The sequence below is a fragment of the Pyrgilauda ruficollis genome, unplaced genomic scaffold (genome assembly GCF_017590135.1).
Source record: "Pyrgilauda ruficollis isolate IOZ18807 unplaced genomic scaffold, ASM1759013v1 scaffold41, whole genome shotgun sequence".
Lineage (NCBI taxonomy): Eukaryota > Metazoa > Chordata > Aves > Passeriformes > Passeridae > Pyrgilauda > Pyrgilauda ruficollis.
In genome coordinates this window covers 4,148,404-4,176,168 of record NW_024525601.1, presented here as the reverse complement: position 1 = coordinate 4,176,168, position 27,765 = coordinate 4,148,404, and the positions used below count along the sequence as shown (strand labels likewise).

Genomic DNA, 27,765 nt, shown 5'->3' with positions numbered 1-27,765 from the left:
CATTTAAGGCTTCTCTAGCTTTTTCATTTGAGCAAGTGATATGTGCTTCCTGAAGTCTGATTTGGCTTCTCTTTTTCCAGTTAAAATTATTGGTATGTGAATCAATGGCATGTGTCACAAAGCCATGTAAGTCAATTATTTGATCAAACTAAGATTTCCTGTTTTAGAACAGCAGTTAAAACATTCAAAATCAGGTGAGATTAGTATATTTGAGAATCAGCAGAAGGTGAAAAAGATTATGGGACCCATGTGGAATAGTGATTTATTGTAACTGCTACAGTGCATTGATTAGTTCCAATTTCCATTCTAAATGTGCGTGAAAAAGATGGGAAATATGCCCTATGGAGATGGGTATTGGAGCAGTTGCCTTCAAGGACTGCTGGCAGTTTCTGTGAACACCCAGACTATGAAGTTCAGGATTTTTACCAGCCACATGGAGGTCTGAGGGGATGGTGTGATAGGAGACAGTTCTCTGTGTAGGACCAGCAGGAGCTGTGTATGCGTCATATCTTGCCAGGATTTCCTCCTCTTCATGAACTGCAAATTAAGGCAGAAATTACAGTGGCATTACCTAATCCTTTCCCTTCATTTCTTTCTCTGTGGGAACAGCAAGAAATTGATATTTTAAAATATTTACACAGTTCTTTAGTTGTATGGTAACTCATAAGAGTCTGGTAAATTGTGGATGCAGGTTCCCCACGTGGAGAGGAGGATGTACTGTGCAGGCTGCAGAGCAGAGGAGTTTGTTCACACTCTAAATGAGCTGAGCTAGTTTAGGCGCTAGAATTAATCAGTGTGTGGCAGTATGTTTTTCCCTAGGGAATAACTTGCCCTATTTCTTGGCAGGATAAACTAGCCTGCATGCATGTAGCCTTCCTGATGTTGCGGCTAGAAAAATGGGAATAGCGATGCGGATGGGTGTAATGTAACCACGAGATTTGGGTACGTACGGGATCCTTCAAGAGCCTGAAAGCTGTAATAGCATACTTTAAAACTGGCTTATGGCTTGTGAATGATCAGCAGTTCTGATTATCAGGATTAATTAAGTTATTGTATTAGATAAGAAATAATGTGGCTTTTAAGACATTCTCATTCTCCAAGTTCTTGATTAACCCACTGCTTATCTCCTTTTGTTGGCAACCATTCTTGCTACGAGCGTATTGCAGTGGCAAAAAATAGCAGTTTTGAAATAGTAGTTTGAAATGTTTCTTTCCAAGTTTAGGTTTTGGTAACTGCCATGCCATGTCACAGAAGCTGCTTTATCAGCAGATCAAACTTTGAGTAATCTTAAGGAGCTGTCAATTATCTGAAGTAATCCTCAATAATTTACGACTGAGTAATTTTTAAGTCATGATAGCATGTTCTTCTTTGGACATGTTGGAAACTTTTTTTATTTCATGCAAGCTTTACATCACTGTTTTCTTTTGAAGAGGAAATAACTCTACTGTGCATTAGAATCAGTATTTATTATGTTGCTTCTTTGGTATAATAGCATGATTAACTTCGACTTGGTTTTGTGATTTATAGATGAGTTCAATTTTGTGTGGCTGTTGTTTAAAACTCTTTTGTCATCACTCTTTCCAATTTAGTGGCAAATAAGATCGCAGTAAAATGACATCAGTATTTTCTATACGTCTTAAATCCTGCTGGAGGAACTACAGACTCCAGGGCAGAAAAACGGACATCACCAGTTACGTTGTTGGTTTATAGAAGCTCGATAGTGCAGGACCCTTGATCTGCTTCAAGTCCTCAAGTCAGAGAAACACACTAAACATACCTGGTGTCATTATTTTGCATCAGACAGTGTGTGTGCCTTCCTGGAGAGAGTGATTTTTGTGAAGTGTTAATTGGGGTTTGCCAGTTTCTCTTCATGTTTTGATAGTGGTTGCAGCCTTCAGTTTGCTGGAATACATATCATTGTATGAAAAGTGCATCTTTCTTGTTTGCTTGTTTGGGTTAATGTTGTCAGTACATTTTGGTGGTCGGTTAAATTTTTTTTTTCCATCCAGCTTTCATAATTCAATCATTGCACATTTTCTGCCAGGGTTTGTGTGTTCATAGTGCACGTATCCTATTTCATGGTCAGGTGGAGCATGAGTTCTGATGAGGATTTGAGAGCCAAGTCTCTCTGCCATTATCTCTGTGTCAAAGGACGTGGCAAGTTGTCATCTCTGCCTTCTTCTGTCTTCTCCCCTCTGTTTTTCACTGCTTGTGCTCCACAGCTGTTACAGGGCTCATTTTCTTGTGCCATACATGTAATGTGTTGAATTGACAGCAAGACACTGTGCTGAAATAGAAACTGCCCAGTTTCCAGTGCCATGCTAGGGAAATGAAAGGTGGAGACCGCTTCAGGTCATTTACCTGGTAAATCTGTGCCTACTTTCTACCAGAGTCGCTGATAACCCCTTGGGTGGGTGCTGCTATGAGAACAATCTATTGATGTCTCCCTGAAAAATGCATATCCCAGCAGCAGGTGCAGGAAAGGAAGAGAAAGCACAGACTGACTATGCTGGGCTTCATTTTTTTAAAAAAGAAGTATATGTAAGTATTTGTGTGAAACCAGCTAAGCAAGTAAATGTTACATTATTCTCAGATCTTTCTGTTAGTTAATCTATAGAGAGTTGAAAGCAGCTGTTACAGATCAATGGTTGCTCACTCATGTTATGAATGTTTTAACTGACGTGGGAAGGCAGAAAAGTCTCACTGTCGCACCTGTAAAAGTAACATACAGACTTCTGCTTTTATCTTTCCTCTCCTTCTGGGGAACTTGTGAGAAATACAATGGGTCAGTATATTTTTTCTAATATGACTAATAATATTCTTTATTTTCTTTGCCTAGGGTATTTATGTACGGGATGCACCTTTGAAGGACATAAAAGTGTTCAATGCCCGACGATTTGTAGCTCTTTTCAGTGTGGTGAATGCCACGAAGCGGGACGCTGGCAACTATCGCTGCATGATCCGGACGGAAGGAGGAGTTGGTGTGTCCAACTATGCAGAACTGATAGTCAAAGGTACTTCACCATACAAATCAATATTGGTGTGCTCCCTATGTGGAATCAGGGCTTGCAGTTGCTAATGCAGGAAGAATGTCACCCATAGCCTGTTGAACTTGATAAAAGGTTCAGTAAATAGATTTTGCTTATGTAAATCTTAAGAATCTATCCAGCTGTAACAAGGGAGTGATAGAAGAAACCAGGGCTAATTAACTTGGTATTGTTGATTGCCGTTTTAAGAGTTTCCCCAAAATGTGCTGTTCAGACCTGTACGTCTTTACAAACTTATTTAAAGTATGAACATAATAATGACTACTTGCCCCCTTTGTGGAGATTGTGTTCTAAAAATATACTTACTACAAAATATGCAAGATTTAGATTAAGTGAACAGATAACATACACATATTTCAGTATATGGAGGGGTGTTTTTAAAAGCTTTGGGAAACACTTAGGTATAAGTAGAATGAAGAGAAACAGGCCAAGAGAAGGATGTTGGAAATATCCAGGGTATGAAGGTAACAAGACAAAACAAATTGTAGCATGAAAGCACAGAAGAGTTATTTGAATGGACAGATGAAAAAAGAAACAGAGTGGGTGAGATGAGAATATAATTATAAGGTGTGGTGGAAAAAATGAGGTTATTTCAGTCCAAGCATGAAAAGAAAATAAAGTAGATGGCCAAAAATAGGTACATATGAAAGTCAGCAAAGAAAGGAAGCGTGGACTGTGACTGTAACCCCAGTAAGAATGATGAAGCATCTTTCAGACCTTACACCAGTGAAATCAAAGAGGAATGAGCACTGCCTGAAGGAGGCAGAGGGAGGAGTTACTGCATCAGTGAGGAGAGGTGCAGGAAGCCAGAGGAGTTCATTTCTTCTCAGTCTCTTTGATTCAGGGTGTTGTAATTTATTAGTGCTCCTTTTGAGCTGCAATAGATGAAATTATGAAGCGTATCATTAAAGCATTTGTGCTTACCCAGATTCTTTCAGAAAATCTGCACTGGGCACTGTGAGCAAGTGGATAGCCTTAGGGTGTAATCCCATTAACTGCTTGTAGAATGGCAAAGTAATTATGGTAATCCCCATTGCCTGTGTTGGAGCTTTTATGAGACCACCTGCAGGTCATTCCTTCTGACCTAAAAAGACCCATTTTAAGCATTGTGCTGTAAAACATTAGATGACTGTACTGAACAGCAGCATTAAGGGCTAATGAATAAATACGCTTTCTTATTGATGGCATATAATTAAGAAATGGTGCTTCCTAACTTCTGGCAGGTTTTCTGCAATACCAGTTAGCAGACTTCAAAGATAACATGTTGATTTCAGTGCAGCTATATATACTTTTTTAATCCATTACTATCCATAAATCATGAAGAATATGGTACATATGCCCACACTGCATGTAATGTTTAGTATACTTGTGAATTGCTGATGGCTTAATAATAGTATGTGTAAAAACAGTGGTGTAATTACTCCCCCCTCTTTGTTACAAACAATGAACTTAATTCTCTTCTCATTTACACTTCTGTAACTAAACTGCCTTACAAGGAATTTCTTTGGAAATACATAGCTAGAATGACAGGAGAGTCAAACTGAGCATTCGCAAGTTGAAGAGCATCAGTTCTTCACATTTATCATTCTCTATTTAATTTTGGTTACTGAACCTGTAACTGAAGTTGCAAAAAGTTCTGCTCTGGAATAGGGTTTTTTTTCAAAACATATTTGCTTTTAAGTTGAGATGTTTGCACAGTAGAGTGGGTTAGAACTCTGTACAACATTCATTCCACTCCGTTGTAGACAAAGTTTCACTAAATAGGAACTTAACCTAAGTAGATTCCAATTATGTGTGTTAAAGATCTTTAAGCTTTGTAGTGCTCTTGTGGCATGATGTTGTGTGACACTGGAGACAAGGTACCAGAACTCTTGAAAAGAGCAGAAGGGCTGCTAGTTTCAGGTGCTGCAGATCAAACCTACAATCACAAAGGAATAGGAATGACACCTTGAAAATGAAAGACTATATAAGAAACTGCCAGGTGTTCTTACTCTCTTCTTTTTTTTGACTTCTATTTTCACCTGAGTGAGCATGTTACAGCAAGGTTGCGGCAGTATGTGGGGGTGGGGGGAAAATCACAATTAAAGAGCTGTCTGTTCTGTTATTAATTAATAGTAAACATGAATATTGTCTAGTTAATGAGAAAAAGCTTGTCAGTGAACAATTAGTCTGGCCTTAAAAAGTGGGGGACGGGAGAGAAAGGGCTTTAATTGAAAACTTGTTGTGGTAACTTACATGCCTTTTAGAGGATGGTGTAATAAAGTATTGATTGTTGTATTTAAATAAATCCTGAAGGGGAGGTTTTCAATTTACCTGAGTGTTTGTTCTGATAAGACAGGCTGAAAAGACAAGTGCCTTGTCATTGTATGTGCTCAAACTGCACAGTATCCTCATCTAAGTTTGTCAGAGAATTGGATTGAAATGTCACTTTATCTAATGGGAGGCATGAAATTGGCCCTGTCAGATAACCCACTTATTGTAAAAAACATCAGCTCGTATCTAATAGATGGCATAAAAGTAATCAAACACTGAGCAAAAGGAAAATAGTCGGGTGGAATCGATTAAATGTGTTTGGTGAAGTAATTTAGAGTTCTACATACAGTCCCTAGGTTGAAGTTTTCTAATAGTGGGCAGATCCAACACAGATTAGATTTAGGAGAACAGAATGAGCCTGTCTAGCAGACATCAGATTATTACAGAGTTCAGACTGCTTATTGAGTTCAAACAAGGTAAACCTAGGTGTCAAATTGGTTAAAAGGAGTTTGGCTAGGTTTTTGAGCAAGGGCATAGAAAGGTAGCCATCTGTAATGCTGGCAGCTTAAATGTCTGCATTTTCCAAATGGAAAATTTTTTGACACCAGGAACAGAACCAAACCTCTACAGGACCTCTAGAGCAAAGAATTTATTCTGGAGGGCAAAGCCATTTTGACATCAAGACATAGTACAAAAATATCAGCAATTACTTATCTTTGATGTCAGTTGTTCTCCTGTATTAAATACACACAGATACTTGGCATCTGCTTTTGCTCTTTCTAACACACCTTTCATGCTGCATCCATCACTGTCTGCACCCCTTTTTTTACCAATATTACTGGCATTAGGACTTATTTTTATTGTTGCCTAACAATTCCTATAATGAAGTCCAGTTTCATATGCTCATTTTTTGGCAAACTGACTAGAGACTTGTATTTTTAAGTGTGGGTGTGTGCCTCAGTCCGGAGGTGTTGAGAAAACCTCCATGCAGAAGAGCTGATACAGTTCATTTATCTTAGTGAACTTGGCGTAGGAACGTGCTGAAGGCTCTGGACTTGAAGCAGTAATATTTTTTCAGGAGAGGGTACTAGTTACATCAAAAGTGCACTTTTTCTCTTCCTGTGAAAATCTGTTCTGAAATACAGTTAGTTAACTACTATATAAAACTACTTAGTCAACTATATAAACTACTAAATAAAACCCAAGAAGACCCTGGGAATTCCTTGAGTTCATCCTTCAGATTTCCCCGAAATTCTAAATACAGTGTACAGAATTTAATTGCAAGCAGGGATCTGAGCTCCTCTGGGGCAGGCTGGATCCAAGCACAGGTATCAAGATCCATGAGTTTGCCATTTGTGTGCTTTTAGTATACTGTCCTCCATCTTGCTGAGTCCTTGTACTTTGAGAATAAAATGGTGATGGATTAACAATGTGGATAGTGGGGAGTGCAGGAACAAGAAGCTGCATGCCCAGATGAGGGGCCCTCCTTGCTCTCTGCAGCTGCCTGACAGGAGGTTGTAGCCAGGTGGGATCAGCCTCTTCTCCCAGGCAGCAGGGGACAGGACAAGAGCTCATAGACTCCAGCTTTGCCAGGGAGGTTTGGGTTGGACATAAGGAAGACTTTTTTCATTTAAAGGATAGTTAAGCATTGGAACGGGCTGCCCAGAGAGGTGGTGGAGTCCCCATCCCTGAAAACATTCACTTAATGCTGTGGTTTAGTTGATATCTCGGTGTTTGGTCAAAGATTGAATTCCATTATCTTGGAGGTGTTTTCCAACATGATTCTGTGATTTTGTAGAGGGGGAAAAGGAGGGGAAGGTAAACACACATTTGCAAAAAGTGAGATTTTGTCATTTTTCAAGATAGCGCTTTTGAGCTGCAGAGAAGAAATGTCTATTTTTGTCTTCTTTAACTCACTTAAATCTTAGAGATTTCTATTATCTCCAGTGGCATCTCAGCGTGATGCCTTTCCCCTCCCAATTAAAATTTGAAAAGAACTGCAAAGTAAAAGATGTTAAGATGTTGTAGAAAATGTTTGGAAAATCTGTGTAATTTAAGAACAAAGCAGTTTAAATGAAGGAATTGCAGTTTCAGGTGTGTTTTTCAATTAATAATAAGTGCATAAGAATAAATAGTATACATTCATGTATGGCTACATTTGTTTTTATTATCTGTGTAAGAAAAGGGCTGTTCCTTATCATAAGTCTGTCTTTTTCTCATATTTAAAATAAGTGATCCAGTTATGTAGAGTGGCCTGAGAGCACCTGCTTAAAGCTTTCTGTCACCTGCACACCTCTTGCTTTGTAAGGTAGCCACTATTTCCTTTCCCTAAGGGATTGTGCCCATTTTCATTTGTCAGAGAATTCAAGAGGTGGTTTGAAGTCTAAAAGGCATAAAATTTGAAATATGGATGCACTTACTTTTTTTTTCAGTTAATATTCTAGTTTAAAAACCTATGTTTAAAAGGGCTTCACAGTACTGAATAAATTTGTCTACTTGCTTCGGGAGGAGATCTGCAAGGAAGAATTCCTCTTTAAGCTAAGTCATTCTACTGAATAGCTACTGCTACAAAATTGTTTCTGCTGTCAGTTGAAAATCCTTCCTGGAACATACACAGCCCTTAAATATCAAGTCTATTGTACTGTTTCATAAAGATATTAATTTGCATGTTATTTAATTGAGACTACCTCAGTGGCTGCCAGTAAAACTGCTTTTAGTGAAGGACAGTAGTGCTGCAGTGTGGTACTTACCTAAGCAGTTCAAACTCCTCAGCGTCCTGAAAATATTAAATCACTCTGTCAAAAGAAAAAATAAGTAAGACAGAAGAATACATTTCAGACTTCAGTCTTAAAATCAGTTCATTATATTTGGATATATAGTATTTGTATTAGAGGATCTGCTTAATTGAGTCTCATGTTTTTAACCGGTTACTTAATATGAGCATCATATTTGTAATGAAAGGTTCATTTTAGGTAGTCTCAATCTCTGGTAAGAAGGTAACTTTTGTTTTAAACTATGTTAATAGTATGAAATTGCAGTGTATGCAAGCTTTGCTGAAGTAATCTAACTTGAATTAACCTCTTCATTGTGGTCCCAGAGAATTGAAAAACTGCCCTGAGGTATAAAAAGACAATAAAATACTGTCTGATGTTTCAAGTACTTGTAATATTTGGAATGAATTGGTGTAACCACTAACCTTAGTGACCTAACTCCTGAGTTTGCATTTTGAATGGCACTTCAACAGCCTTTAGTAGTATTTGGAACTTGAAAGTAATTAACTGTTCTTTCAGCATGGCTAAGTAAATGCCTTAGGATGCTTTATAAAAGTTCCATTTCATGGCTTGGTTCACAAAACAGCCTAATGATTTAAATTGATGCTAAATCATTTTGAGTCAAGTCAGAACTGTTTCCAGACATACTATCACTGTATGAAGCCATAGTTTATATACTTTAGGAAGAATAGTTTCAATAAAACTACACTATGTTTCTAACTCAGCAATGACATCAGTTTGCAATAAATTGCTATTGACATAAAACAATGCTTTCCCTGCCGATTTGAAAATCTAAACAATATTCTTTGTATCCTGGAATCTGCCACAATATTTTTACAGTGATTTTTATGTCTATTCCAATTAATAATGCTTAATAGATATCTTTGGAGACGTTCTGGTTTGTTGCCCTTTGTATTGTGTTCTTCATGATAGCAATCACTTTGTTCATTTTCATCTTAACAAAACTAATGCAAACACGGTGATGACGCCTGTGTTTGCTGGTTTGTAGTGTTGTATTTCAGCAATTGCTAACAGATTGCACAGATCGAAGCTTGCATACAAGTGTACCCTGCTAATTAGAAACAGCATCTATCTGAGGCACAGCTAATCTGCTGTGTACTTAGTGCTCTGAGTTACTCTCTCTATAAATGGAAAAAACATAGAATACTGTAGGATAATTACGTGTTTTTTAAAATAGCAATTCTGCTCTTTCTCAGTAAAGGCTTCCCAGTGATCCTTTCTCACTTTTCCTTCATTCTTCTGTATCCTTTGCTTTAACTGTGACTTTGAAGAGCACGACAAAGTGATGAAATACATAAATTCAACTTCTTCTCTGTTTGACTACCTGTATCTCAACAGAGAGGGAAATGGTTAGCAGAAGAGACTAAATCTGAATCTAAAGCTTAGGGAAGACAGATGTCCTTTCTGCGTTCATTGCATATTCTGTGTAGATTTAAGAAGGTGGCAGTGTTTGCTGATAGATATGTTAAGAATAGAATAGAATATTGGATCAAATAATGCCTTATTATAGTGGCTTGATTTCATTCTACTTGAATATATTTAACCAACAGGAGGGTGAATTTTTTGCAGACATGATGCATGAAATGGCAAAGTAATTTAACCAGTAGGGAAAAAAAATATTTGTTATTTACCTTCAAAAAAGATGATGTCTGCAAATTATTTCTGCAGTCTAATTTAAAATAAGTTGCCCATCACATAGTAAATTAAATTGGATTTAAAACTTTGGTCGGTTTTGAAATCTTCAGAATCCAAACGATGAGGATATCGCATGCATGCTTGCTCTGTGATACAGAGTACCACTTGTGTGGTAGTTAGTGAAACCGCTTCTGTGTGGTAGTTAGTGAAAATACCATGAAGTATGTTTACAATTACATGAAGTAGAAACAATTACATGAAGCAGAATACAATTACATGAAGTAGAAACAGACCTCTAGTGAAAACTCAAGAAATCCTCCAGCTTTCATTAACCAAAGTATAGAATTGAAAAATTACTGTACTTACTCTTCTTACACAGAAGTCTGAAAATACAAAGGCTAAGTAGTTAAGTACATGAAAAATTAATAAAAAATTCATTTTTTTTCTGTGCAGAAATTCCTCTTCTCATTATGTGTAAGGATAACATTTACGTTGTAGCCTATCTTGAAAACACTAGTTTTGAGTAGGATTAATATTAATATCCAGAATGAACTGTATTTGTATGAGAAAACCTGAGATTCTTTCTTTTTAAATTGGAAGTTGCCATGGAATGTTGAGTGAATAGAATTCCATTTGCACCTGATTTGAAGTTAGGAGGTTTAAACCAAAAGCTTCAGGTTAAAATCTCCAACTGCATAAGCAAAAGAATCTGTAGTTTAATGAAAATAAGTCAGTCTGTAGTGGTGATTTCTTCATATCCATGTTTTTATGCAGTCTTCAATTCTAATGTAGTACAAAAACTGTTACTTATTTGAATGTTTTACAAGTAGAAAGAATGGAAGTGTAATCATAGCTTATTATCATACCTTACTGTTTTTCAGAGCCACCAGTTCCCATTGCTCCACCTCAGCTGTCCTCAGTTGGTGCAACTTACCTCTGGATACAGCTGAATGCCAATTCCATCAATGGGGATGGTCCCATTATCCAAAGAGAAGTTGAGTATCGAACTTCAAGTGGAAGCTGGTATGACATACAGCCTGTGGACTCCACAAGCTATAAGATTGGGCACCTGGATCCTGATACAGAGTATGAAATCAGTGTGTTACTTACAAGACCAGGTGAAGGAGGAACAGGATCTCCTGGCCCAGCTCTCAAGACAAGAACAAAATGTGCTGGTGAGTACTCCAAGGTGATAGGAAAGTTGTAAGTGTATTTCTAGGGCTGAAGACATAACTTAATTCACTAGCAGTTTTTACTGCCTGTCTTAAACCAGCAGGCTGCAGGAATTAGGGCTGAATGGTTTTAAGTAGAGCATACTAGCATCTTCCAGCTACAGTGGCCTTGAAAGCAACCTTCTGTGCCACTGCAGACTGTAGATGAAATAATGACTGCATGCTTTTTTTTTTTTCAATGTCAGTTGTATCAAACTTGTAGATAAAGTGGAAAGAGATCCTGGGTAACAGCAAAAGCATTCACTGTTGAGTCTCAGTTAGCAGATGAGGTTTAGCCAAGGACTGCTTTCTTGAGTGACTGACAGCATGTCTCTTTACTAAATGAGAGAGTGCAATTTCTGCTGCATTGTAGCAATCTTGGCTCCTGTTTTGGATGTTATAATTAATAGAGCTGACCTCTGATTGTAGTAGCATACAAAGTTCACCTATTATACAGAAGCAATTGTAGAATAATTTTCAGTAAGACTGGCAGAGATATTAGTTTGGGATTTAGCCTCTCAGAAGGTAATAGAGGATACTGTGACCTATGATACTGGATTTTCTTTGGTTGTTACTATTTCTCCCCAATATTTTGAATCATCCCTTTGCTGCTGTAAAGCTGGTGGAAGATAAGGCAGGAGTGTAGCTAGAGAAAATGAGAGTAACAAGTGGTATTAACTCATTGTTCCTAGTGTTTTTAGGAACTTACTTTACATGCCTTTTTAACGGGAAAAATTGTGTACTTCAACAAAAATAGTATATTTCCATTGCATACACTTTTTGTAAAACCACTTGGCCACCTGTCAGTGAGTAAATGTCATTTCAGTTGAATTGAATTGGTGTGATGTCAAACAAAAAATGAAATATAGTTGCTGTCAGAATCCCACTTTTATGTTCTGAAGATGCAAACTTAGACAAGTACTAAGTCCTTGATTTTTTTTTTTTTGGTGTTTTTCTTCCTCTCATTACTGGAAAGAAGTATTTAATGAAAAGTACCAGAAAGCAGTACAGCTAAAGTATAATAATAGTTAAGAACTTTTTATTTATAAGATTTTCTCTGCTAGGCTAGGATAACTTCAGCTTAGTCAAAAGTGGAGCATACAAATTAAGTATAGTTTCCTTCAGGGGGGTTTCTGGGTCACTGTGCCCTTCATAATAATGTAAATGTCTGTCTAGACAAGGTAAGTATATACTTAATACACAGTTATTTCAGTTATTTTAAAATTAAACAGTTTTTCTAATAGTTTTTTCATCTGCTTGTTGTGATCAGGTAATGCAGTACTGGATGCTGTGTAAGTGAGCCTGTCTGTCCTGTAGGGTTGTGTTGTGTTACCAACCTTGGGTTAGTCACAAATCCAAAATGCAGTGGCAAACAGGCTGCTGTGAAGGAAATTTAACTCCACCTCAGCCAGACTTAGTAGAGAGTGGTATCCACAGTTTTAGTTGCATTACAAGAATATCATATGCTTTCTGTTTTCTCAGTGGTACATACTGTTGCGTATAAAAACAGGCATTCAGTTTCATAAACCAGTGTGTACTGGAAGTGTTTTATTACCTGGTAGTGTCTTGTAATACATCAGAATTATTTGTGTTTTCATTAAGCTAAACAGTAACCTTCTTAAATTAAAAGCAGAAAGTTAAATGACTGAAAAATGTAAATTGAATGATGATATTAAATCTGAGTCTACAAATTAGCTTTTTTTTTTTTTTAATAGCAGAAGACCCTCCTTTGAAGGTGTAGTGGTTATTGGTTAACTGTTAGCAAGTGACATGCTAATAACTGGCCCAAGGGTTTAAAAAGAGATGCTGATAAACTAATGACGGTATAATTAAGCTGGGTAGGAGTAAAATAATGCCAGTCTCCAAAGCATACCATAGAATTAATAAAACAGGAGTCTTTAAGAGAAGAATCATTGCACCTTTTTAATTACTGTGATAATTGCATGCTGCTTGCCTGTTCCCTAGGGGAAGATAGTGAACCACTTGGAGACTTGAAGCAGTATGCTAGGCATTCAATAATCTTAATAGTTCTCCAAAGCATTTGAAATATGTTTTCATTTTAGCAAAATGAGATTTCAGAGGCTTGTAATAGACAAGTCTTATCTGTAACTTTACTAAATGAAAGTGTCTATAATTAGAATGCAAAGAAAAAAAATCTCTCCAGACTTGTTTGCATCACACTCACTGGAGCAGTTGCCACTTCAGAAAGTGCTTTGTTTCCTTTTGATGAAATATAATGTAAGTGTTCTTCCAGTAATTCTCAGAAAGCCAAAGAATTACATTGAGGTCTGGATTAGGTTTAACCTAGAATGTGGAGTTCAGGTTTGCAGGCGTTTAATGGATTTTGGCCATGGTGAATCACATTTGAGTCAGACTCAGAAAGAAGGGGTTTTCTCATTTAGAGGTGTGGAATGGAGGCCTTCCCAGATTGTCTGGAATGTAAACCACCTCTTTCTATGCTGAAAGCTCCCTCTCTCCACAACCATCTCATATGGTGTTGTGAACTTAGAATACAGAATGCCAGTGATGGTGCATCCAAAACTTTCTGGGCAACCTTTTCCAACTGCCTCACCACCCTCACAGTAAAGAATTTCTTCCTAATACCTGATCTAAACCTGCTTCCAGTTCGAAGCTCTTCCCCTTGTCCTATCACTGTTGTTCCTGACGAGACCCAATCTGACCCAAAACCGGTGGAACTGTCCATAGTAAAACTAAAGTAGATATGTTGAAGAATTAGTAAGATAGAGTGTGTTTTGTAGTATCTTATCCATGTCAGTATTTCTGTGGGTAGATTTATTTATTTCGGGTCTTTCCAGCATGCTTTGTCTTTGACATTCATTGCATGATACAAATCTTGATCTGGTCTGTGTCTCTGCATTCTGGTGCCCCAGTTAAAACACACCTGAATAATTCAGAACTGCTAAATGAGCTCCTGCAATTTTTTTTTCTATGGCCCCTCTGTTAGGAGACTTTATTTCTAATTTGTGTTGTTCCTTGAATCTGCTGGTGTACAGATACATCTTAAAGACAGCTACCTTAGGAAGAAAAGTTAAAATAAAATGCACCCTCCTGCTAAGGGAGGGGATTGTTGAGGCCACCTAGGGAAAGTTGTTTTCTTTTTCTCATAATTCTTTTTTTTCACTGTGACATTTGGCATAATTTCTGAAAATTAGCATATTTTCTTTTACTGAAACAGAAAACTCTATTGTAATTTAAGAAAATTTTAAAAATAAATAAATTATCCCCAAACTGAGTTTTTTTAACAGTCAGATCTCTACTTCTTTGTGCTAAGACACAATTACTGCCCTGCAGTATTTGCAAAAAACAATCACTGTCAATTTAACCAATAATTTTCATACAACGAAGTAACAGAAATGTTTTAATTAACATAGTTGATTTTGCTGTCTTTTCTATCCCATCACCTGAGCTGTCAGGAGAAAAGCTGTTACTCCCAGTACAACTGAGCTCTTGAAACACTGCTGCAGGTTTGTTGTAAAATGTCTGGTACTCCTAGAAGGCTTGTTACAATCTGGAAGAGCAGTGGAACTCTTTAAATCCCCTCTCTTGAAAAAGAATCATCTTTGTTTTTCTCAGTTTGCTCATTGCTTTGCATTCAGCTGGTTAATCTTCCAGTAATCAAAATTATTCTGTTCTGCCCACTGGCATTGTGGGAAAAAAAAAAAAAATCTATGTGTCAGAACACACTGGCGGAATGAGTATCCCCTTCCCTCTGATCAATTCAGACCTGCATCAAGTTGCACAAGGCAGAAGTATCTCTGGGCAGATGGCACAGGCCAGGAACTGTCTTGAATCCTGCATTTAAGTTCAGTGTGTTCAGGTATGCTGGACAGTATTCAGCGGCACCACTTTCATCCTGCCCCATGACATGGAGCACTGTCCAGGTCGTACAGGATGGACAGTCTGTATCTTCTTGTGTACAACATTGGGAACAATAAGTCATTTTTGCAGTTGGTTTTCCCTGTTTTCCACCCTTTCACCTTCTTGTGTTATTAATGCACTTGTTAGTCTCTCCCTTTGTCAGTGTCCATGCCCTAGCTGTTCTTGAAACTCAGTGGTGCTTCCTGCTGATTTCCATGCCCTTCCTCATTCTATATCACTATTAGCAAAGATGAGTTCCTTCCTAAGAACTTCTCTAGGTTGAAATGGCAGCTGCCTTTCTCTGTTCAAGACTTCAATCTCCTGTGACCTTTTTGTCTCAAGAAGAGAGGAAGGATCTTAGTCACTGGGAATTAAGTTATTCCTTCTCGTTGGTATACCGTGGGGAGCTGCCTGTGAAGAGGTTCAGGGTTTTTTAGGCATATAACAGACTTAACGTTGCTTAGTTTTGTGATCATAGGAAAATGTCAACTTGAAGCCATACTGCAGGGTTTTTTTTCCACAGCTCTTTCTCCTATAAATTTTCTTCAGAAGTTTTAACCAAGGTTTTTGCAGCTGTGCTGTATTAGAGCTCGACCTCAGGTCAGAGACACCCGAACCCTGAGGAGCAGGGTGCAGATACTGCACCACTTCATTTTCCATGGAAAAGTTCCATGATATTTCTAAAGTCTCCACTCCTAAACTGAAACTGTAATAAACTTTAGTAGAAAGTTGCATTGATTTATCAGAACTAAAGTCCACAGAGAACTTATATTTTATTTATGATTTTATTATGGAAGTAAAATCCTAGTATACTGTCCTTTTTTTCCTCGTGCCTTTCTGATACTCAAACCGTCTCATATATGAGGTCACTTTGTCCTAAGGGTAAAAGCTAGTTTTGGATTTTCTGCACTGTAGCAGGTGAATTGCAGCTTTCAGATATGCAGGAGATAAACTGAAAGATCTTATTAGAATTCCAAGAAAATACTGCATAGTGAGATATATATGCTCGTGTGTCTGTGTCACTGGTTCACTTACTTCTGATGGGGAGCAAAACAGAAATGCATCTTCTTGGAAGGGGCCCTTCAGAAAACACAAATGATTCTCAGCATTGACTAATTGTCATGGATTGACTCTGGCACAGTGCCAGTGCCCCCCATGAAAGGTGTATTCCCAAAAATGGTCATTGTGAGATGTGACCCTGGAACAGAACATGATTGGTTTGACCATAACTTCCCAAAACCTCACTTCCGGGTCAAACCATGACACTAATGTATGAAAGTTCTTCTTTGGCAGCCACTTGAGACAAGTGCCTGAGGTGCTACTTACTGGGATGACTTCTCTGATGCTGTGTTACAGAACAGCTTCCTCTTGTGTTACCAGGAATCTTGGACTGGAAAAAACCCAGACAATCCAAATCCCTCCCATATAAAAATTGCTTTAAATCCAGTTCTATTCCTTCTTGTCTCACAGTCTAGAATTTCCCCTAGGAGTCCTTTAAGTTTCTGGGGAGGGGTGGGGGGGAGGGGGAAGAAAAGAAGAAAAACACCAAACAAAAAACTACAGTCTGGACATCTCACCATAAACTCTGGGAAGATGATGGAACAACCAATCTTGGAAACAATTTCCAAGAACACAAGGGACAAAGACATGATCAGGAGTCATCAGCATGGATTCACAGAGGGGAAGTCATACTTGATGAACCCAAATTCCTTCTGTGGTGGGATGGTTTTGTAAGTGAGTAAAGAGCACTGGAGATATGCAGAAGTTACCTGGACAAGATGCTGTAGTTGGCACTGGTAGAGCAAGGGTGGAGTACAGTGAGGGTTGGACCAGATGAACCAGACCCTTCCTACCTCAGCTACTCTGTGATTCCAAGTTTCTATCAAAGTCTTGGAAGACAAGGTGCCACCATGGTGTTTGGTGCATTCTCCTAGACTCCGCTTTTCTCTGATCTTTCACTGTATTCCTGTCCTTGTCTGAAGCTGTATAAACAGTGAGGTAAAGTGTGATGGAAAGACTTTATCACAGGCCAAAGTTAAAGCTACACTGCATCCTTCTGGATGCTTCTCTACATTTGTGGTTGCCAGTGATAGCGAAAACAGAACATTTTCTTTTAGGAAATAAACACCATGAGAGTATCTGCCCCTTCATCTCAAAGGCATCTTTCCTTTGCAGAGAAATCACAGGTTGGTTCTCCATTCAGTGAATTTTCAGCCCATGAACACAAAAACTTCTGATATTGGCAACCCAGAGAACTGAAGTTATATAGAAATTACTAATACCTGCACTTCTGTGTCTCCATGGGTCCCCAAATAAATAGTTTTGGGTTAGATAGAGCATCCAGAGATCTCACTTGAGAAATAGGACATGAAGGGGAGGGAAAAAAAGAGGACAGGAAAACTGCTGCAAGTATGTAGGTCTGTTGGCTCTTTCTGGCACATGTGCTGAAGTATGAGAGGAATATAGACACAGTCTAGTGTTGATAAGGACACAGAGCATGAAACCTGACTGTCGGATCAGTTTGTTTTGAGTAGTTGCACATTAGAATAAGGAGAAACCATTTGGGATTCTTTCCTGACAGTTACAGGTGGGTTAGTATACTGATGGAAACAGAGTGTATGTAGAAATAGCTGCATGTCTGTGGTTGTGTGAAAAGCAGTCATATAAATGGTGACTTATTTCTTCACTTTAACAGATTCACATTTCAAAATATTTGCAGAGGAAGAAATTAACCTGCTTGCTGAGACAAATGAACCTTCACAAACTTAGAGCAGACCTGAGGGCCAAAATTATTAATTTCACATCTGCCAGGTGGAGGCAATGTGAATAAAACATAGTGACCCTTAAGGAAAAGGGTCACATATTATCTTAGATAATATGATTTCTCCTGTGACATATCTTCATCTCCAGTCTTTGTTGCAGTCTCTTATTAGTTCCAAGGATAAGCTCAAAAACACTCAAACAGTTATTGTACCCAGCTTCAATTCAGGAAGAACTGCTTGTTACAGAGTAAAACACAGCAAGCTGGGAGTGTACTTGTTATAAATAAAAGACTGCCATGTGGTCACCTTTAATGAAAGTGGTAAATAATAAATACTTGTAAATACTTGTAAAAAATACTGGTTTTACAGGGTGTTCCTTAGTATCACCCTGTTCTAAAACGAATTGCAAGCTGTTTCATAAATGCTTTGTATGTCTCTTCTCAGAGTATATTATTACTGTAGATTTAAATAAATGCATTAGTACTCTGTTATTGGAAACAAAAATAACAGGAAAGGGCATTCTTTGTATTTTCAGTGAAGTTTCATAGGTGCCTTGAAATTTACCAACTTTATGCTGGGCACTTTCTCCCTTCTTTAGAGGCCTGCTTTTATATCAGCTGAGCTGTTCCAGTTCTCATGTGTAGTTGTATTATACTGTCTTCCACTCATAGGCAAACTTCATTTTTAATTATGTTAATACTTTGGCAAAAGCTTTAGGAAATGAAACAGGAAAATATGGCTTTTCCTCTGACTTGGTCTTATCCAGCACCAAAGCAAAATCTTCTATACATTTGAAGTGACCAGTGTATATTTCTGTCAGTTTGTGTCTAAAAGAATAACTGATTATATGTGCTGAATAGTGTGTATGTGTATATACAGACACATACATATATCCCCATCTCTTTTTCCTTCATATGCACATATGAATGTATCAACCCTATGGCCAAAGTGAATTTAGGCTCTAAAAGGCAGGTTTCTTGCTTAAAAAAAAAAAAAAATATATATATATATATATATATAGTTTCATGAACTTCTGAGCCAAGTGTAAAATCTTGTTTTGTTTTAGGAGTCAGGAAAATAAGATGTACCATACACATCTGTGATATTAAATATCACCACCTTGTGAAGGCAATCCCATTTTCCCTTATGACAGACCTGCATGGCAGGAGGGAGCACCCAATTAACAACAAATCTGTTGTCAAATGGAATATTTGTTGTTAAGACTTCTGGTTGTCTGTCCTGAGCTTCCTGAACGGGGACACTAGTCTGGCTGTCTCATCTTTTGGAATTAAATTCTGGCAGTACTGTGTCAAATCAGTTTAAATTTTAAGCAAGTTATTTGGATGAAATTTGCCAGTGGTTTTAAAGGGTGTTGAAACATGGAAATGGATGAACAGACAGGCATGCTCCTTGGTTTTAATATTTTAAGGCTCACTCTTTGGTTTCAGCCTGTTAGACAGTGTGCTATCTTGCCCAGCAGCTTTGGTCAACTTTAAAAGCACGTAACTTTTAAAAGCACAATTGTTGTGCTTTTTTAAAGCACAATTGTGCTTTAAAAGCACAATTCTGTTGAAGTATCTATGAAGCATGAAACATCCAGGAATGATGCAGAAACACAGAGATGCTGTAGTTTTTTAAACCTTTTAGTAGTTTGGCTTTTTTTCAAATTATAAAAAACATAGTTATCAAAGGTTTTTAGAAAGAATGGTGTATTAATTTTACCTCGCTTCAAAGGAAAATAAACAACTATGCTATTCAGTTGCTTCCTGGTTTTTTCAGTGCTTGGGAGGCATTTTGGCTTTGCAAACCTGTTTGTTTTGCAAATGTAGAGTCCTTTGCAGAATTCAGTCCAAACTCCTAAAGATTCCCGGGAAGAAAAGCTGGTTCTGAGTTCTGGCTTTTCTGGTAATACCTTTTTCTATGAAGATAATTACAACTTTATAGCTTGTATACAGACACGTAGACTGTAGGCTATGTGTCAAGTTTGAGACCTGAAATGTGCTCAGATCCTGATGAAGAGATACCCTGATTTTGGAGAAAAAAAATACTCCATTTTCAGAGTACTAGGCTGTTGCAGTGCTATAAAGAGGTAATTTTGTCCTACAATCCAAGGATCTCTCATGGCGAGCAAGTGTGCATCACATTTCTGTTTGCAACAAAAACAAAGTTGAGACGGTTCACAGAGCCCTAGACCTCAGCTTCTATAGCTGTAAAAAAAAAGAGGTTTTTTTTGGTGATCCATCTAACTACTGTTGAGTATGATGTTTAGGCAGAGGGGCATCCCCATGGAGCTGAGATTCTTCCAGACTCTTAAGAGGCCAGAAACACATAAGTGAGCAAAGCTGCTCGGTATTGGTTTTTTTCCCTACTCTGTGTCTACATGGCTAGTGAATTCTGGCCCAGGAAAAAACATTTTACTGGAAAGCATTCAGCAAAGAAAAAGTAACCTAACTCTCTTAAGTGGAAATAGGGAATAAAATTGGGAAAGGTTTTGCTTAGGATTATCATGAGGTGCTGTGTTAAAAGACAAATAGTGAAGATTGAAATCAGATTGCCAGTAAAGTTAATGATTTTTGACTCTTGCATTTCAGTATACCCAACCATCTCAAATGGTTTCAACAACTTAATTTTCAAATTTATACTTTTGATGTCTGCATTTAGCTGTCTTTTAATTTATACCATGATTTGAGCACCCTTGTTATTATTTAAAATATGTTAACAACTATCTGCATTTAGTTCATGCTTACTCATTCCATTAAATTTGATCCACTTCCTGGAAGGAAAGAGAAGGGCTTTCTTTTGGGAGAGGGAGAGTTCAGTTTCATTTGTTAGTTCATTATTCGATACTTTCAAAATGCTCTCTGAAAGTATTTTGGTGCTGAAATTCTGCAGTAGAAAATCATGTTCATAATGGACTGTAATCTTTTAGAATTATCATATGGAAAAATGCATGTAAAGCAAAAAGGTAATAAGTGTTTACTCTTGACATGCAGAAGTGCCTTTTCATTTCTAAAAATTTACGTTCTTTGGAAACAAAAATCAAATTGTCTGTCAGTTGTTCTTTGTTTTGACTATTTCTGCAGATGTTTTGTTGGCAATTAGCTTAAAAATTTTTTAAAAATCAGTAATTTTCTTAATTACTGTTGTATAGTGTTGAATTTGAGAGGATGAACCAATATGTAACTGGCATGTTTGACCAAGTAAATGAAAAAAATAACTTTCAATGACCTGAGCATAATTATGGGTGACTTTGGAATGATGACTGGCAAAAGTTGTATAATTAAATTTCCATTATAAATGTTTCAATTTTTTGTCTGACATGTGGGGCTGGATTGTCAAGAGTATTCATTTGTGAGAGGAAAAATTAGAGAGCTATAATTTATAATTCAGGGTAATCAATGAAAGCATTTCTTTTGTCAAAAAACCTTTCACTGAAAAACAGCATTGCATTGTTAGTTATTTTAAAAAGAAACTAAAAATTCTTTTGTTGCTTTTTTTCACTTACTATAAAAGGAGTTGAAAAATTCTGGTGGTTGAATTGTGTTGTAATTCACTGTAATATTATGCAGATAGGGCTTCTCAGACTGTTTCTCTTCATTAACCTTTACTTTGTCTAAGTCTATATCTAAGGCTGTTTATGAAGAAATATGATCTTTTTAAGGCCATCTTAACAAGATCCTGTTTAGTCTCGAACAGAGTTGTTTCTGATAAGTGATAGTGTATTCTCATTTTCAAACTGTCCAGTTATTGATTGAGATGGACCCTTTACAGTACTGGAGTCTCAAAGAAAAATTAATACATTAAAAGGCTACTCTGTTCATTCCTACATAATCTTTCAAAGGGAGTGCCAGCAAAGATTAATATTTAAAAAGTTTGGATACCAGATTTTTGCAGGCAACAGCAAATTTCAAAATCACTCTCATTTAACAATTAGATAAGTCATTCTCATTTGGTCTCTGCATTTACAGTAGTGTTTTTTGTGCTTCAGTTATCACTGTTAATTAGGCACAGGTCTAATTGCACTCTGATTCCTCTTAATATACTATCTATTTGTTCTTTAAATGAAATATGTATGGCATTCATCTCAAAATATGGTTGAACTCTTGACTGAGTAAAAACTACTTTCATCTTACCTATGAGTCTGTTAAAACAATGAGCTATTATTGTTCTGGTAACATCACAGAACATTTTGGCATGAATCTTCCAAAACTAATTTATTTCATTCTGAGTTACAGTGACACAATCTCTGCTCAGCAGTTAGTGTACAATATGGTACTGAGTTCCTAAAACAAGTGCCTTGAAAATAGTTTATTTTCGTAATGATAATTTTCAGAGACAGACTGTCTGCTAAAATTCAAAGTGGTTGTTTACTGCTGTGTGTGCTACCACTTTACTGTAAATCTCTCCACTTACAGATCATTGCTTATGAAAGCAGTCAGTGTTAAAATCCTAAAAATCTGTCATGAAAGTACTTCTCTTCGTTCATTTTTATGCTCTGCAGTAGTTGCTTCCTGGTTGTTACTGCAAGCTGCTGAGACCAGTTTGTATGTCTTCTTTCTTTTCATGCAAACCATGGGTTTTAATCTTCACAAACTGATTTATGCATTGATTGTTCAAACTATATGATTTGCATTTAGATAATATCCTAGAGGTTTATTCTGCATGTGGAGCTTTACAGATGCACAGTTCTGCAGTGGATCAGAGAAGATGTTTCTTCTTTAAAATATTTTGAGCTGTCTTCTGTTATTGAGAAGTTTTAAGTGGCATGGCCCTAGATGTCTTCTGTAACAATTGTAATCTAATAGCAGTTGACTTGACAAGTTGAATTGCTGAAATGGCAGAGCGAGAGTCTTCTGCCTTTTCAATGTCTTAAGGATGCACAAAGAAGAAAAAAATAACATTCAGAGAATTATATAAACATGAGTAAATCCCAGATCCATCTAAACATTCAATTATTTCTTTATTGCAGCTAGCTTATTACTTTGATTAAAAATGGTTGTATCTAGTATATCTAAGCAACTGATGGGAGCAAATCTTTATGAAGTTCTTAGATTGTATATAAATAATGACTTATTTTTCAGATTTACAACACATGCATCTAGGTTTATTTTTGTAAGCACAAGTAACCAATTTCTTTTTTTTTTCTTTCCATTTTTTCCCCCCATGCGATTATTTCTTGCCCTGAAGGGATGGTGGAGCTATTATAAATAGATGGAAAGACACATAACAATTAAAAAAAGATGGAAAGACACATAACAATGGATAAGCTAATTTTAAACTCATTCTCAGCAAAAGCTGAACTATGTTTGCTGAAAGTTTCCATCATGATGAAAGAGGAAGAGTAGCTATTTCAGAATAAGCTGCTAGTAATTGGCAGTGTTGCACAAACAGTTGGTAAGGGACTGATGATAAAATATTTGTGACAACTCTGTGCACTGGTGTCTCTAGGCATATACTAGCTTGTGCTATTTCTCATACAAAACATTAAATACAAGGTGAGCAAATGAATTCAGAAGTTACTTAGTTGCTTTTACATGCCGTGGCTAAAAGAAAATACATTGAGTATAGTTTAAAGTAGTAGTAGTTGTGGCTATCTGATTTTTTTCACTATGAAATAATAAAGAATATATTCTATTCAGATACTGTTTTAAAAGAAACTGATAGTGATTTCATTTGTCTTGGCTGGTACAAAATTGTCCAGGTATTCAAATCACCATTTTGCATTGCTATAATTGAGGAACAGGGCATATGATGTAGGGAAAAAAAAAAAGAAAAAGAGGAACAGGGCATATGATGTAGGAAAAAAAAAAAAAAGAAAATAGCCTGTTTTGAATTTTAATTTTCCACAATTACAAAAATTACTGAGTTTGTGTTTGAGATGGGGGAAAAAGGCTTCAGTGGTGTTGCAGTGATATTAGATGTTGGTATTACAAATGGAATCACTTTTTCCAGTAAAAAACAGAAGCTGAGATATGCAGCAACTCAAGAATGCTCTAGCATTAAACAATATACAGGTTCTACAGGAATATACAGAAGGTGTCATGGGTCAGTAAGCCTTTACCTGTTCACAGCTCAAAACTTGTAAAAATCTGGCACACATTACAGATTCTAGCTCTTCATACAGGGAAACAAAAAGCAAAAAGAGTGGCTTTCTGGGCTGGGTGGGGGAGCAGAAGTGAATGTGGAATCTGTCTCTTTTTGAGGATGGAAGAGGGGAGAGGAGTAAGCTTATTTCAGACAGAAGCATTCTAAATGAGGTTCAGGAAACCTTGAGTCCTTTCCTTTTGTAAAAGTTTTTGTTTGGCTGAAGCTCATTAATCCAGTCCAACCTCGGGCTGCATTTTTTGCTGATTTCCAGCATTGTAATTTGCTTATATCGTTCCTCATTCTCATTACATTCCTGTTTTATTCATTATGTTTAACTCCAGTTTTTGGGTAGCATTTTATGTGTAAGCCACATGACAAAATAGTTTATGTAAGCATAATCCTGAAAAGCACAGTTGATAAAGCAATAATTGAAATAACACTAGATTTTGGTTCTCAGTACTAAAGATCTATTGCTGAAAAAAAATATCAGAGGCAAGTCCATAGTATTTATCAGGAGTAATCATGGAAACAAAGGAATATTTGTTTTTAAGGTACTAATAAGCAATCTGATTATGCTGTGTAATTGTATTGCCATCATGCTGTTATTTCAGGTCATTTTATTTTGGCAAAAGTAAATATCAGCCAGTAAGACTAGACTAATTTTGCTTTCTATGATCAAACTTGAAAAGGTTTTGTCAATATTTTCATAACAAACTTTCTGCTGATTTTGCCCCAGAGTTGCTATGAGTAATCTAAGGAAATGCTGTGGTTCCTTAGACAGCTTAGTGCCTATGGAAACAATAAATATTATTACTCCCATGAACTTATTTTCTAAGATTCAGCAGAAATATGAGTTTCCAACTAAGAGTTTCCAACTTGCCTCCAGCTTTTACATAGGCTATCAGGAACAGTGCTTGTGCTACTGAGTTTGTATCTTTGGTAACTTCTGTAGTCAGCATAGAAGGACAGATGTCGTAAAAGGTTGATGATTGAAAGCAGGAGCCAAACAAAGTAGTTTTGCTTATCTTTTAAATGACTCCTTTATTTATGTCCTATTTTAAATTCATCTTTTAAGTTTTGTTCTGTTTCCACTGATGATAAAGTGTTTCTAGGGATACTAACCTACTGCATCTTTGTTAGTACCCACAAGTCTCTTTAGGGATAAATATACAGCATTTTAGGATAAAGGTAAGATCAGTTGCTCCTATAAAATATGCCTGGGCTGTTGAACAGTGATAGTCCTAATGTTGATGAAGGACAAAAAACAGTTGCCTTCCTAAAATAAGATCTAGTTTAAAGCCTCTCTTTCAGGGCATTGTTGATTAAGTTCTGCGATATAATGCAAGATGGTGCTTTGACTTTCTGAATCAGAGCAGAATGTGTTCTTATTCTAAACAGAGAACACAACTGTCTGCTTAATCTTCCAAACGGTATCCATTAATTTTGGATGGGCCATTGCCAAGGTTCAAGTATAACACACTGACTCGGCTCAATTTCAATAGCTTTTTCAAGGATGATACTGTTTGTTCCATCAGTGGAGATAGAAGTTGCCCAAACATCTAATATAAACAAGAGAATTTCCATACCAGATAAAAAGACCAAATTCTGAAGTCAGCTGCCATGGATTTTGTGCAACTGATTTGAAATACTGTAAGAGGTGCCAAGGAATTGTGCTGCTTAAGAATAAGCTGACAACAGTACAGTGTTACCAGCAGAGTTTCATGTTCTAGAAGAAAATAAAAATAATTCTCTCATTTTGTCCAAATGATTGGATTTGTTTGCGTTCTGTTTTTAATAATTCTTAATGGAAGACGAGAGTTTTTCTGGAGGGTCTTTTTTTGTCAGATTTCAGATAGCAACAGAATCATAGAGGTTGAAAAATTATGTCTTATCCAGTCAGTTGTAGAGAGCAATAAGGTCATCCCTGAGCCTCCTTCTCCACACTAAACACCTCCAGCTCCCTAAGCTGTTCCTCATAAGCCTTGTGCTCCAGACCTTTTGCCAGCTCTGTTGCCCTTCTCTGGACATGCTCCAGCGCCTCAATAGCTTTCTTGTTGGGAGGGACCCGAAACTGAACATAGGATTCCAGGTGTGGCCTCACTGGTGCTGAGTACAGGGGGACAAGCACTGCCCTGGTCTTGCTGGCTTTGCTATTCCTGAGATGGTGTCAAATGCTTTATGGAAATCTAGGTAGACAGCACTCATAAGCATGTCCCTTTTGTTATAAAAGCAGACAGGTTGTTGAAGCGAGACCTGCCTTTTCTAAACCCGTGCTGGCTGGGCCCAGTTCTCTACTTGTCCTGTGGTGTGTGGTGGCCCTCTGGATGGTCTGATGTGCCAAGGGCAGGCTGGGAGGCCTGTTGTCTGACCCTGCTTGTAGATGGGCTTTTTCTAATTTCCGGGTAGCAGTATGAAAAAGACTAAATTGTAATCCCAAAAATATATGTAATATGTTGCTGTAGGTAAATTAACATAGGACATATAGGTTACATATATATCCCCTTTCTTTTTTATTTTTCTTATTTGTTTTTTTTTTTTTTCCCACGAACTAGCATAGGTTTTGCATATAGGGTGTTTGTTCAAAGTACAGATTATTATCTGGGCTATCTGCTTTTTCAGTTAATTTCACTTAGTTTCTTCTTGTGACAGCTTCTTTTGTCTAGACTCTACTTTTTACTTTTCTTCCTCTGCTACATATTTTGCTTCTGGTTAACACAACTTCTTCATTACAAGTGTAGCATTTAGAACCAAATTACACTTAAGTCCCACTGAAGTAAATATGCACACCTGTAAAAATGTGGTAAATTTTATGCTATTCCACTTAACTCTGTTTGGTGTTGTAAGACTGAATGGAGTGAAAATATGGAAGCTATCTTGTTTTAAGATACAGGCTGTAGGTTTGCTTTACTGTTAGTATCCAGTCCACCAGAAATGGAAATACTAGAAATAAAACAACTGAGAGATTATGATCTAATGGACAGTGTCTTTTTTTATTTCCCCTAACTTTATATAGATTTTAACAAAAAAAAAAAAAGGCTGATTCATATGGGATTTAAAATTTTTCAAAATACTAGAAATTATTAAAAGAATTCTTTAAAAGTACAGGCTATTGATGCATTATTTAAGATAAGACATTGTAATGCTTTGTAAAATGATTAAACTTTTTTTTTTCTCCTGCAATGCTTTCAGAAAGAGATGTGAATTGTTGCAGCATAGAAAAGGTTTGGCCATAGCAATGATCACAAAAATACACCTGACAGTTGAGCTAGGATTTATGACTGTGTTCTGATCCTTTCAATTTCTTTCTAGTTCTGCTTTTGGGGCTAGAAACTTCCCTGAAACTTTAGCTAAGTGTCTCTTTCTGTTGTGACCTATTGTCTTTTGCCAGCCAAGGTCTGCAGCAGTCTCCAAAGGGATTGTCAATAAGGGAGAAGAAGCTCTTTTCTGTCCTGTGGAGGAATTATATTTGGCATAGCCACTCTTCAGGTGCTTCAAGCAGAACTGCCCTGTGAAACAAATCCGAGAAATCCCAAAGGGAATAATGTCAAAAGAATCAAAGAAATGTGAATGTCCTGCATCATCTGGTTAATCTTCGTTGTAAAATAAAGAGCTCCTTCAGAGCTGAATTTGATCCAAGAAACTCTTGACAGTTTCTTTGATGCTTTTTCAAACCAGAAAGGATATTTTTTTAACTTAAAATTTCAGCAGTGAAAGGACATCTATGAGTGATACATATGTGCCATTTGGCTTCTCTATGATCCTAGGAATTAGTAAAGCAGTTTTGAAACTTGTGGTGATCAACCTTTTTCTTTAGTTGGATTACACTTTTATGAAGTCATCAGTCTCATCTTCACTAGAGCACTGACTCCTCCAGGGATTCAGATAAACACCAAAAGAGACAGAGCTGCTCTTTCAGAAATTGGATTTAGAAAAATGAAAGCTGCATTTCTGCACGGTTTTCTGGAGATGCATCATGTTTTGTATTATTCAGGGTTAATGATTTTTTTCCCCACAGAGATAGTGAACCTGCTTAAAAAGTGCTACCTTCAGCATGAAACCATTCCTGGATGCAAAGGAGTAGCTGGGATCCAGTTGGTAA

The 27,765-nt window shown here is 37.0% G+C and overlaps 1 protein-coding gene across 8 annotated transcripts in view; it reads left to right on the top strand.

The window, feature by feature from the left end:
- Positions 1-27,765, top strand: part of PTPRM (protein tyrosine phosphatase receptor type M) — a 437,865-nt gene that overhangs the window by 162,973 nt on the left and 247,127 nt on the right. For all 8 annotated transcript variants that reach the window (XM_041477609.1, XM_041477608.1, XM_041477613.1 and 5 more), the window contains exons 6-7: positions 2,840-3,014; positions 10,609-10,902. In XM_041477609.1, coding sequence (XP_041333543.1) covers positions 2,840-3,014; positions 10,609-10,902 — 469 coding nt within the window. The remainder of the gene's footprint in view (positions 1-2,839; positions 3,015-10,608; positions 10,903-27,765) is intronic.